This window comes from Anastrepha ludens, chromosome 3 (genome assembly GCF_028408465.1).
Source record: "Anastrepha ludens isolate Willacy chromosome 3, idAnaLude1.1, whole genome shotgun sequence".
In the NCBI taxonomy this organism is placed as follows: Eukaryota; Metazoa; Arthropoda; class Insecta; order Diptera; family Tephritidae; genus Anastrepha; species Anastrepha ludens.
In genome coordinates this window covers 64134286-64147209 of record NC_071499.1, presented here as the reverse complement: position 1 = coordinate 64147209, position 12924 = coordinate 64134286, and the positions used below count along the sequence as shown (strand labels likewise).

General features: G+C 36.8%; 1 protein-coding gene across 1 annotated transcript; it reads left to right on the top strand.

The window, feature by feature from the left end:
- Positions 1-6469: 6469 nt before the first annotated feature.
- Positions 6470-7656, top strand: LOC128856505 (antigen 5 like allergen Cul n 1-like). The gene is made up of 3 exons (XM_054091807.1): positions 6470-6674; positions 6745-7148; positions 7226-7656. The coding sequence occupies exons 1-3, from the start codon at positions 6531-6533 to the stop codon at positions 7479-7481; spliced, it is 804 nt and encodes a 267-aa protein (XP_053947782.1). The 5' UTR covers positions 6470-6530; the 3' UTR covers positions 7482-7656.
- Positions 7657-12924: the final 5268 nt, after the last annotated feature.

The following is a 12924-nucleotide window of genomic DNA, read 5'->3' as shown; positions in this document are numbered from 1 at the left end:
CCAGTTCATAGCAAATCAACTATAATGATACGATGTTAGGTCGAACCCGAACAGAACTGAGCTTTTGTGTTGTTTGTGAATAGCAGTAAACGTTTTTTTACAAACACTCCTTCATATAAATTTATTGATTTTTAGTGTCCGAGGTAATGAACGTTTTGCTTTTCATCCCACACTGGCAGATGGCTTGGCAAACTAAACATTTTTTAGGGCACTTGTCCCAAATGTTCAGCTTAAAAGCACCTGGAACTCCTCTCTTAAAAGCAATATAAAACTTAGTGTCCTGAATCTGTTTAAAGTCTGATTTGCTGTATATTTTATCGTCCATAAGCACACAGCCAGACTTGTGAATATCTTTACTGCATAATTTTGCGCAAATGTTTTATCACTCTTATTTTGTTTATCATTTCGGTTGGTTCCCACAATCTTTTTACATGATCGTAAACCTTAACTTTTGCGCACTTCTTGTATGTACCAATACTTCCGACGTACGGGTCTGTTTTTTTAGTGCAATGCAAGTTGCAGCATTTCGAAATGAAAGGTCAGCTTTTGTCGAGAAATGACATCATTCTTTAGCTTTTGTTTCCGACGCAAATCCTTTTTTTCTTCCACTGCCAGGCCTTCGTTCCTCCGGCAAGGTTTCATTAAACTTGTTTAACAATTAATTTACCGTACTTTTCGGATAATTTAAAGTTTTTGCTTCGGCATTGTGCGACAAATGACCATTTTCTTGCTTTTTGCACATAATTTTCTCCGCAAGCTCTCCATACATTTTGAAGAATACGTAGAAGTTACAAAAAGTGAGTGCGCCAAATTAGTAATGACAACAAACACCATGATTCAATTATTAAAGGTTTGCTCACTAGTGACATTCGATTTTTGACACTCCCTTACAAGAGGTTGTATTTAAGAAGGTGAATAAAGTGGAACAAATTAAATCCTTTTTGGTAAAAATGGTATCAAAAAAGTACTTTCTTACTTAAATGGAAACAAACTCCGAACGGTTTAAAAAATTAATTTTATTAAATATTGGAATGTAAATAATTCTAAAAATAGAAATTATAAGCGGAAATTGCCAAGTCTAATATTAAAACAAGAAATTATTTCACTCATCCAAAATTTTATTTTGTGAATTAATTATTAAATTTAAAACCGATCGCGACGGTGCGAATCTCTGCCAATATGAAACTATTTTGTTAAAATTAAATAATTAATGACACGTACAATTCTGTTAGTTGGTTGGCTTATATCCTCCTCCTATTTGTCTTGATGTTGTTTCACAAATAGAAGGACCTTCAGTTTTAAGCCGATTCTGGCAGATGGTTTTTTACGAGGAGCTTTTTCATGCTGGTACTGTGCTTTGTTAAGCCTCCTCTTGACACTTCATTCATCCATGGTAAGGTGGGCTCATTGGAAACAAGTTCTGTCAATTCCTACTTTTTTATAATGAGATATACAATGCTCTCGGTCGCGTAGGGACTATCCAATTATTCTCCTTGTGGTAACTTTTTGGGAAATGCTAGCTCTTTGCAAAACATGAAATCCTTCTAAATCAACATATCACAAGAAATAAAGCTTTGTAAATTCTCCACTCTTCGAACTTGGATTACGTCAAATACTCTATCATGTCCTGACTTAAGCGGTATGTATTCCATGTCATACTACTATAGTCCTGAACACACCGATGAAAACTCTTGAGCGAGTTGTTCCTCTTAAGCAGACCATGTTGAAAATGAAATGTGTTTTCTACAAATTTTACTTTTCATCCACTTTACTAAAGATTTCTAGAGCTAGCAACCCAGTATCTTGCTAAGGGAGCCGATTTGTCAAGAGAGAACGTGAAAGCTGCTTACTGAGCAAACCTTTTATCATTGAATCAAGAACAAACACTATGAATTTGTGCCCCCATTTTTTTATTCACAATTAGTTTTATGCAAGAGATTAGTAAACATAATGGACACGTTTTTTTGGTGTCCATTCTTTTCATTTAAGTTATGAAATTTTCAAAAATTATTTATTCATTAATATCTATTTTGTCCCCTTCAAAGTAATCCCCATGAGATATTATGCACTTCTGCCAACGTTTTTTCCAATATTCGAAGCATTTCAAAAAATCAAATTTTTTTATCTTGTTCAACTCCTCCTTCGATGCAGTCTTTATCAATCGTAGGTAGCGTCGTCCTTTCATGGGCCTCTTCAGTTTCGGGAACAAGAAAAAGTCACAGGGGCCAGATCTGGGGAATACGGTGGATGGGGCATCATTAGTGTGTTGTTTTCGGTCAAAAAGTCACGCACAAGCAACGATGTGTGAGCAGAGGCGATATCGTGATGCAAAAGCCAATTTTTTTTCTTCCACAAATCGGGGCGTTTCTGGCGGATTGCTTCGCGCAGATTGCGCATAATTTGCAGGTAATGTTCTTTATTGACCATTGAGATGATTGACCTTTGGTTTCCATGTCATAACCATAAACCCCCGATTCGTCAACTGTTATGACCCTCTGGAGCAAATTAGGGTCGTGCGGACAGAGTCCAACATCTCATTAGCAATGTTCATGCGATGCTGCTTTTGATCGAAATTGAACAGTTTTAGTACGAATTTTGCGGCGACCCGTCTCATGCCCAAATCATTGAAAAAAATCGAATGACACAAACCAATCGATATGTCTAGGTCCTCAGCAACTTCTCTAACGGTGATTCGGCCAACACCATTTTCTTCACTTCATCAATTTTTTCGTCTGTTGTTGAAGTGCTCAGACGTCCGGCACGCTTCTCGTCGTTCACATCTTCTCGGCCTTCTGAAAACATTTTGTACCACCGATAAACGTTGCTTTGATCCAAAGTAGCTTCTCCGTATGACACAGTCAACATTCGGAATGCATCCGCACACTTAATTTCGTTTTTCATACACAATTTGATACAGGTTCTTTGATCCATCTTTTTTGAATAGGTAAAAATCGAAGACGCGCCTAAACACGTGCAAGCAAAGCAACTGCCAACAATTAACTGAACATTAAAAGTGGCCGAACTCGTCGGTATGAGTGAGAGACATGAGTACCAACATATCGCCACAAAAAAATTTAATTCGAATATATGTACGTAACCTGCGAAAATTCAAAATTCGCGATACTTTTTAACACACCTCGTATATAATATTTATAAAATATTTAATCCTCTAACTCCTTTTTTTAGGTATTTACCAAATAAAGTGCCAACAAGACCTACTATGCAATAATGGATTAACTTTTTTCATCAAAATATTAGACCTGAAATTTTATTGCATTTGCCCGAGCAACTTATTTATTTTTAGCTCAGTTTGTCACTTTAAAAGTTTTTGCTAATTTTTCGAAACAGCCTCCTTGATCGCAAATATAAGAATTTAATTTGATCACCAAAGAAAATTCTGGCCTCTACGGGTTGAACCATTTGCAGTTCTGATATACGCATTCACGCTATCGCCGCCCAAAAAATGGCGTCGCACAATGTAATAAGTAAATCTGTAAAAAAAGACAATTAAATGCTTCACAATCAGTCATGTCATTTAACAGCCACACCTTGTAAGCTACTCTAATAAAGTATTAATTCGGTCGTTCAACTAAGTGTCATTTTCTTTACCTATGCACACATTTTTTGTGAGAAGAAAAAAACCTTTATGATTCAAATGAGAAATTCTCAAATATCACATAAACATCTATTGAGCAGTTAATTAGTATTTTGTTACTTTAAACTGATAATAATTGTTCACAATTTCACATTTCGATAATAAGGAAGAGAGTACTTAAAAATTATTACTAAAATACAGGGTCTTTCGACAAGAACTTTGTTATTCAGTAGGAACATATCATAACCAGATATTGCACTAATTCATTTTTTTTTACAAACGATCATTTAAAAGATTTTTGAACACGGGCTACAAAACGGTACACCAGGAAAAGAAGTTTTAAATTTTGAATAAAAAGCTTGTACTATTTTGTGTTTGCTTGAAAATTTACAGAATTTTTTTACTGTTGCTCTTGTTTTAGTATGAACTTAGTTTTTATACAAAATTAGCGACAGAAATTTGGCATGAAAAACATTGCGAATATTGGAAAGAGCTCGCTGTGGCAAAACAGTTTCACTCACTGTATAAATAAATATGGATATGGATATAAATGTAGGTATATCTGCTTATTGTTTAAATGTTCAGTTCTCGCATAAAACAAATTTAAAAAAATGTTTGCTGAAAAAAGTTTACTAGTCAAATATTTCAATAGATTTTCGCGGTTTGAGGTATGTAGATAGGTTGGTAGGTAGGCAGAAGTGGCAGTGGGTCTTAAGGGGACAGATACCTGTAAAATTTCGAAAAAAAAATTGTTCTTTTTCATAAAATGTTAATATAATCCTTTAAGAATATGTCAAAAAAATTGTAGAACGTAAATTTAAGTATTTCTTATATTATAGCGCTGGGAGTGGCATAGTTACGTTGCCGACTTTAGACGCGTTTTTCTCAAAACTATATTTTTCGAATTGGCGTACACGATAACTCGAAAAGTTACTTACCGGTCTCCCTGAAATTTAGCACACATCTTTTTATGATATTACTTTCTATGTGAATTTAATATAAGTTTTCGAAAATATTTCCAAAAAATAATTTTTTCGAAGCAAAAATAATAGGAAAATTCGCCCCAAACTTCATTGTCTTTTTTTTTGAAGTATTTTTTAATTCATTAATTATGACATTAATAGACAAAAAAATTTTTGGTTTTTCGTATTCAGGTCACTGACGCCGATGCTACAATGCTCGCCAATTGAGAAGCCCCGCTGTGACCTTCCCGGAAGAATTGAGTGTACATCCGCCGTTTTAAATGATTAAAATAAAAAAAATTTAGTTATTTTAATGTATAACAGGTCACTGCAGCCTGAGGTATCATTTAAATAACATTGGTCTATCAGAGACCAATGTCTGCCGCTTTTGCGAAATGGATATAGAAAGCTCAAAACATGTGCTTTGTGAATGTCCTGCGCTGGGCAGACAAAGACTTCACCACCTTGGTGGTATCGTAGTATCTCCATGTAATCTTTGGAACAACAAACCCACAATAGTGCTAAAATTTATAAAAAGCCTTAAACTCTAGGGTTACAAAAATAGGTCTTGCACAATAGATCAACTCTGGTCGCAGTGCGTAATGGCCTTCTAATAATAATAATAATGTATAAATAAACTGTATGCCAATTTTGAAAAAAATATATTGACTTCTTCATTTTAAATAATTTTAATGAAAATCAGGGAAAATATGGCCGTTTACAGGTATCTGCCCCCTTAAAACCAACTCACTCAGACCTTTGCCAATCCATTGTGATAGCAGCTAGCCAGCTACTCCTCGTTAAACAATTAAGTTTTAAGTGCAAACCGTTGATCTGGCTTAAACTTATATTTCTAAGGTCATCAGGATCATTTAAGAACTAAGAGCCCAAGTATCTAAATCCATTGGCATTCGCGTGGCATGACGGAGAAGATGTCTGACAGACTCTCCATCTTCCTCATCTTGTGATCAAACCAACTAACTTATAGACGTTTTTCTTTAACCGACGGCCTTTTAGTGCCTGACACCCATTTTTTGCCAAATTCTTTTTGTAACATTACATGTCACACTATCAACCCATCTTGGTTGAAGTGAAAATGCTACCACTCAGTTTGTAAGTTGAGAATCAAAAGAGAGGCGAGTGGTAGTGATCTCTCTCGCTAATTTGTCTACCATACAATTCCCTGGTATGTCACTATGTCCTGAAACCCATATATACTTAAATATTCCGTCATTTCGTTAAGAGATGCCCTGCATTTGCGAGCAATGATGGAATTAGTGACAGCCCCACCAAGAGATTTAATCGCCGCTTGGCTATGGGAATAAATATAGACTTCTCTAAAGGTAGTCAAATTTTTGACAGCTCCTCATTAATAGCTAGTATTTCAGCCTAACATACGCTGCAGTGATTAAAAAAACGAGCCGAAATGTTTACTTTTAGTTTCTTACAGTAGACATCAGTAAAGAACCGTAAGCAGCTTCTCCGACCAGGTATAAGCTGATTGGAGATATATTCCAGAAATGCCTAAAAGATGATTCCCAAAGTCTCTAGCTTAAATATGAACAACCATACACAAAACTTTCATTGAAAATCTTAGGAAAAAGCTCTTCATGGAAGGCCTTGTATTCTTCTAACTCGCAATGAAACAAGTGATAAATCTAGATCAGTAAAACGAAAGTGAAACAAAAGGTAGGCACAATTTCAGAGACTAATCGAAATTCCAGGAAAACCAAAAGAAAATACAACCAAACGAGTGCAATAACTAGACATTTGTTCAAGATAAGATAAATAGTAATTAGTATTAACCAAAATCCAGCTGTTATCTGTTTTGTTTGCAAATTATAAACAAACAAATGTCGGGGATTTTTTCGAACCACCTAAGTTGTACTATATAAAGCTGAGTTTATATTTGATAAAAAAGCAAACCCGTTTCGAATGTGTAACAGAGAGTTTATATAGGGCAAAAAACTAAAATGTTGTTTAAGTACGTACCACTTTTCGTCTTGTTGTACACTGCAGCTGTGGTGGAGGCGGCTGGTGATGTGGACTACTGTAGCCCAGCTTATATGTGTAGTGGGCGGCGCGAAAAGCACGTTCTAGCATGTAATCATACTGGAGTGAGCATTTAAAACATTTAAACACACTAAAGAAGATAAATTTATACATTTCATATACCTTTTCTTGCAGACATTCGACTCACGTTGCCCAGCTAATGCTGAGATGCTGCCTATTACGACTGAATTTAAGAAACTTTTCCTAGGTGAACAAAATAAATATCGCAACGAAGTGGCGAAGGGTCTCGTCTTCGAGCCAGCTGCAGCTATGGCCACCTTGGAATGGGACGACGAGTTGGCATACTTTGCTGAACTCAATGTGAAGCAATGCGGCATAATTTATGAGGATCAGAAATGTTTCACGACGGCACGCTACAATACGCTTGATCAAAATATCGGTTGGGTGTTTTATACGAAATCGAGATTTAATCGCGCGAATATTTATGCTGATATTAAGGAGCACATACGTGTTTACTGGTATGAGCAATATCACGACTGTACACAGGCCGAAATCGATTCGTATCATCCACCGGAAATGTAAGTGACAAGAAAATTATATCATTTGGTGAATAATACGAGTATTATTTTGTATAACATGCATTTTTTTTTTTAAGCAAATTGATTCTACACTTTGGTAAAATGGTAATGGATCGCAACAATCGCGTTGGCTGCGCTGCCTCTCTCTATGAAACTGATTACGGTTTTAATGTGCTGTTCACATGTAATTATGCCCGCCGCTTATTCTGCTACAAGCCCATATTCCGTTCAGGCGTCTATCCAGGTTCACACTGCCGAACCGGCATGAATCCGCTATATCCATTCTTATGCTCAACTAAGGAGGAATTTAATCCAAATGACTATAAAGTCTAATGATTGCATACAATATTAAAGGTTAAAAGTCAAGTAAAGGGAAAATACGTGCATACACTTGTGTTCACAATAATAGCACCGCGACATGCAAGGAGCCGCGAAATTAACTATCCAATTTTTATTGTTTGCATAACTTTTCTATTAAATAAATACAAATTATTTTGAGTGATGAAAATCTTTATTTTGAATTTTACGCGCTCCATTCACAAGTTTCATATACGATTGAGGTACGACGCCATTCGTAAACATTATAAATCTTCCAACAGGGAAGATTTTATAAATATTGTTTGGGGAAATAAACATCCACTTTTTTCGCGTAAAATCCAAAACTTTATTTAAGATTTTTCGGATTGTCCGATTTGGGTCAAATATGCGGAGTTTTGTTGTATGATTCGTTGCCATTTTAAACGTAACTTCTCTCATAGAAGTCTTGGTCCTTATTGGCGAAAAACTCTACAGGGGCAGGCACTTGAGGTGTAACCAACTTCAGACCCATCGCGCAGCTATACACGGGCATCAGCTGTCTGTTAGTTGGCTAAATGACAGTCCAGAGTATTGTTTACAGGCGCGGAAGCATTTTGCCGAGAGTAAACGCGAAAAAAAGAAAATCAGTAATGGAATTCAAACGTAATAGTGTGATTGCATTGTATTTGGCTCACAACCAGCGATTGTTTGTGAGCTCGAGCATCTTAAAGTAAATAAAATTTTTGTTTATCGCACCATTACTCGTTACAATGATACTGGTAGCGTCGCGAAACGTCATGGACGTGGTCATCAAAAGACTACAGCGAAACGTGAAATGGTTCAAGAAGTGTAGAAGCGACTTGAGCGAAATCCCCGACGAAGTGCCAATGAAATGGCGAAGGAAGTGAAAATGTCTGACCGTAGCATCCGCCGCATACTGAAAACTTACTCGAAGTCAATTCTTGCAAAATCCAAAAGGCGCATAATCTCACACCAAAGCAGCAACAAGTCAGACTTGAGAAAGCGAAGGAGTTGCTTCTCTTGGCCAAAAGCAGTCAATTACCAAAAAATGTGTTTGCTTACGAGAAAATTTTTTAAATTGAGCAATTCGTAAACTCCCAAAACGATAGGGTTTATTTGACCGACCGTTCATAGGAGAATTTGAGTCGTCGATTGGCCACCAGGAGGCAGCATCCGCCACATGTAATGGTTTGGGCCGCTGTAACCGCAGATGGGCGCTCTGCAATCATTTTCATCGAGACTGGCGTCAAGGTAAATGCGAAATATTATCATACAAACATTTCGGTGGCAGACCATGAACGTTTCATCAGGACTCGACACAGTCTCACAAAGCTCGAGTGAATCAAGAATGACTAAAAAACAACGTTCCGAACTTCATAACGTTCACACAATGGCTCTCAAATTCACCAGACGCAAAACCGATGGTTTATTCTCTTTGGGCCATTTTGGAGAGCAAGTCCGAAATAAAAGATTCACCAGTCTCGAGACGCTGAAAAAAGCCATTGTTCGCGAGTGGGCCAAAATACCTGCAAGTCACATTCGGGCAGCTTGCGATTTGTTTCTGGTCATAATCAAAGCAAAAAGAGGTCATATCGAGCAAAAGTAAATTGATTCTTAATTTTGTATTATTTTCATTCACTTTTTACTTTGAATTGAATAAAAGTAATTTTCCTAACTAAATTTATGGCCTTTTTAATTGGTTACACTTCGAGTGCCAGACCCTGTAGTAATCGATTTGCACAACCTTCCCTTGATACGGATTTCTTATCACTCAGGAAGGTTTGCAATCGCTTGGTGCCAGGTCCGGACTATATAGTGGATGCATTAAAAGAGTTACTACAGACGTGTGTGGCCTTGTGTTGTGTTGTCCTGATGAAACACAACACCCCTTCTGTTGGCCAATTCTGCCCATTTCTGGTCAATCACGAGCCTCAATCACTTTTAGTTGTTGACAGTAGAGATCTGAATTTAGTGTTTGGTCATACGGAAGTAACTTATAATAAATTATTCCTTTCAAGTCCCACCAAATACATAGTAGAACTTTTCCTGGCAGTTAGTCCTGATTTGGCCACCGTTTGAGCTGCTTCATCACGCTTTGACCACGATCGTTTTCGCACAATATTGTCGTATGCGTGGATATTAGCGGCCCTGATACTAATAATAGAAATAATTATTTAATACAAAAATCTTAAATTGCAATTTCTCAAATTCCTCCGAAATATGAAAACAATTAATGTAGTTTCGAAGGTGCTAGTGCAAACTAGCATTGCATCCAGTCTTATTGTTCTTCTCTTTAAAAGTTTCATTATTTTTCATTCAGAATAGATATTAACTGCCATTTTTCGGCAATGTTGCCATCGAAAATTCTCCTAATTCGCTGAAATTATGAGAATGAAGTCTAGTTGTCAATCCGCATTAATTCCGAATTAAGTCATTAATCCCGATTTAAACCACCGTCTGTCTAGGCAACGCATCTTTTAAGGGCTTTGTTGAAACAAAATCAGCCTGTTTCATTTCATGAAAAATAAACTTTTTATATTTTCGGCATTGGTTTATGATAGTATAATAGTCTTTAGGGATATAATATACAATAAATCTTTTTCTTACAGTACCCGTGATAGTTCCAAAATCGGCATCGTTTGGTAGGTTAAAGTGCGCAGAATATAAAAATTTGTGGTCGATAATTTCTATGCCCTTCTGGGGGACTGAACCACTGGGTCCTCAATGATTCCAATGGTGGTCATATGCTGATCCCATGGGCTGTGTCCTGTAATAATACCGACCATCAACCGAACGTCTTTCCTTCCAAGTTTTAGTAGAAAGTTTGACAGTTTTCTGTTCGGACTTGTCACAAAACACTTTGCAGTTCTGCAACGTTCTAGACCGGACCATCGCTCTTTATGTAAATTGCATACATAATCGCTGATCCAATTCATGATTCCTGTGGAACTGATGCCGATTATTGGCTCTGGGCCTTGTGGGAGAACGACTGATCCACGGTTGGCCAATTCATCGGCAATTTCGTTTCCTTGAACACCGGAGTGTCCTGGAACCCATATAAGTTCAGCCTGTTCTGTCTTGCAACAGAATTAAGCTTCTTCTTACATTCTTGAACAATCTTTCAGGTTTGCTTCGCGTTCTCCAGAACCTTCCATGCAGCCTGACTACCACTGAAAACTCCAATCTGTTTCCCGTTCCATCTCCTCTCGATTATTCATTCGACTACTTTCAGGTTGGCAAAAATTTCCGTTTGGAAAATTAAATTAACGCCCCTCGGCAGGCAATGGCAAACCTTCGAGTGTATTTCTGACATGAAAAAGAACCTGATAAAAAATATCTGTCATTCGGAGTCGGCTCGAAACTGTAGGTCCCTCCATTTGTGGGATAACATCAAGACGCACGCGACAAATAGGAGAAGGAGCTCGGCCAATTATACATACATACATACCTTAATATTTCGAACACAAGTGTATATTTCTATACCTATCTCGATTCCTTTACCCCCTGTTTGGATATGCGGACGCTGATCGCATGCAAATCATTTCATATGATTTTATGAAAATGAAGGCCGCTCATGGCAGCCCTCATGCAAAAAACCGCAGAGCTCATAGCATGAGATTTGTCGCATGTAATAAACTGTCACTCTGGTGTTTGTGTGTATGGTGTTTGGATTGTATCGGGTGGTTTTTTAGGAGCTTAAGAACTTAAAATGATAATACAAAACAGAATTATTATTGGAATGATTTTTTTTTATATTGTATTATAGTCTGGTTGATAATTTCGTGTCATTTTTTTTCTTTTGAATTCGAAATTCAGCATATCTCCACCGCGGTTGCAAGTACGGCGTCAATGATAGCTTGAATATTGGCTTCCAATGCTTCAAGTGTTGCTGGTTTTTCGGCATAAACTAATGGCTTAACATAGGGCCATAAAAAGTAATCGCACGAATGAGAGGGTCAGCAAACAGGAAAGCTTTTGGAAAGAAAGTTGTCACCAAGTGCTCTTAGAACTCGCGAACAAAATCTTTTATTTTGTTTTTTAAAAAGTAAATTTACACAATTTGGAAGCGTTGTTTTGGCGTTTAACACTTCACAGGTATGATGACTTGGCAAACCATATTAAACAGAATTCTCAATACAGTTTGCCATTCTCAGCTGTCAAACTATCGTTATCGATAGTCCTCATGCGGCTAAAAAAACAGCCGTTACATCCAATAAAAAGAAAGTAATTAATGGATACTTGCAGCAGGTCAAAGAAAAATTGGAGCTCAGAAACGAAATAACTCAGCATGTCACCCGAGGGAATAAAATTTAACTAATTTATACTTATACATTGCCCAACTCATTGACTGTTAGTTGACCCTTTGATCCCTCTCCTCTTCCTCTTTGCATTTTCTCTAGTATATTACTTTTCTGTTATTGTTAATTTTAAGCCAAACTTTTTCAAGTAGTAATTTAAGTTAATTTTTATAATTTAGTTGGCGGCCACCGTAGCCGAATGGGTTGGTGCGTGATTACCATTCGGATTTCACAGAGAGAACGTTGGTTCGAATCTCGGTGAAAGCAAAATTAATTAAAACATTTTTCTAATAGCGGTCGCCCCTCGGCAGGCAATGGCAAACCTCCGAGTGTATTTCTGCCATGAAAAAGCTCCTCATAAAAAACATTTGCCATTCGGAGTCGGCTCAAAGCTGTAGAGTCCTCCATTTGTGGAACGCACACCACAAATAGGAGGAAGAGCTCGGCCAAACACCCAAAAAGGGTGTACGCGCCAATTATATAGATATATAGTTGGCAAATGGCTTCATGTCTTGCCGTATTTACTGAAATCAATAAATATCTGAATAATTAATTTTAGTTCATTTGCCATTTGAAATTGACGTTGAAAACTCACGATTTTTGGAAATTTATGTGGGTCTTACCGATTTTGTTCCCGAAGATGGCATTCCACCGACAAGCCTTGCTAAATTTTAGACAAATTATTTCGACGGTTTCTCCAAATAGGTAAAAATTTCTGCACTGAAGACAACAATATTGAAATTAAATTAGTGATTTAGAGAGAAATATATTGAAGAAATATTCGCAACCATTTTCAAAAAATGATTTTGTCGCTTTTTAACAAAAAAACATAGAGGGTTATTTTAAAAATGAACACTTAAACTAAAACAATCAAGGTTTAAGCAAGCAACCATTACGAAATTATTTTAACCAACCATAATATTGAAATGTAAAGATTTGTGGAATGAATGTAATAATAATAAATATGTATATTTGTATACAATACTCATAATTAAGCATTCACAGCTTCGTACAATATTTTACATAAGCGACAATTTCCGATCACTTGCTTGGGCAATTTCAGCATAATTGGATATAAACACAGAGCCGCTGAGAAGCCGGTTATATCGAATTTCGTTGTGCACATACATATGCACGTACTATATATAATTCAAATAAGT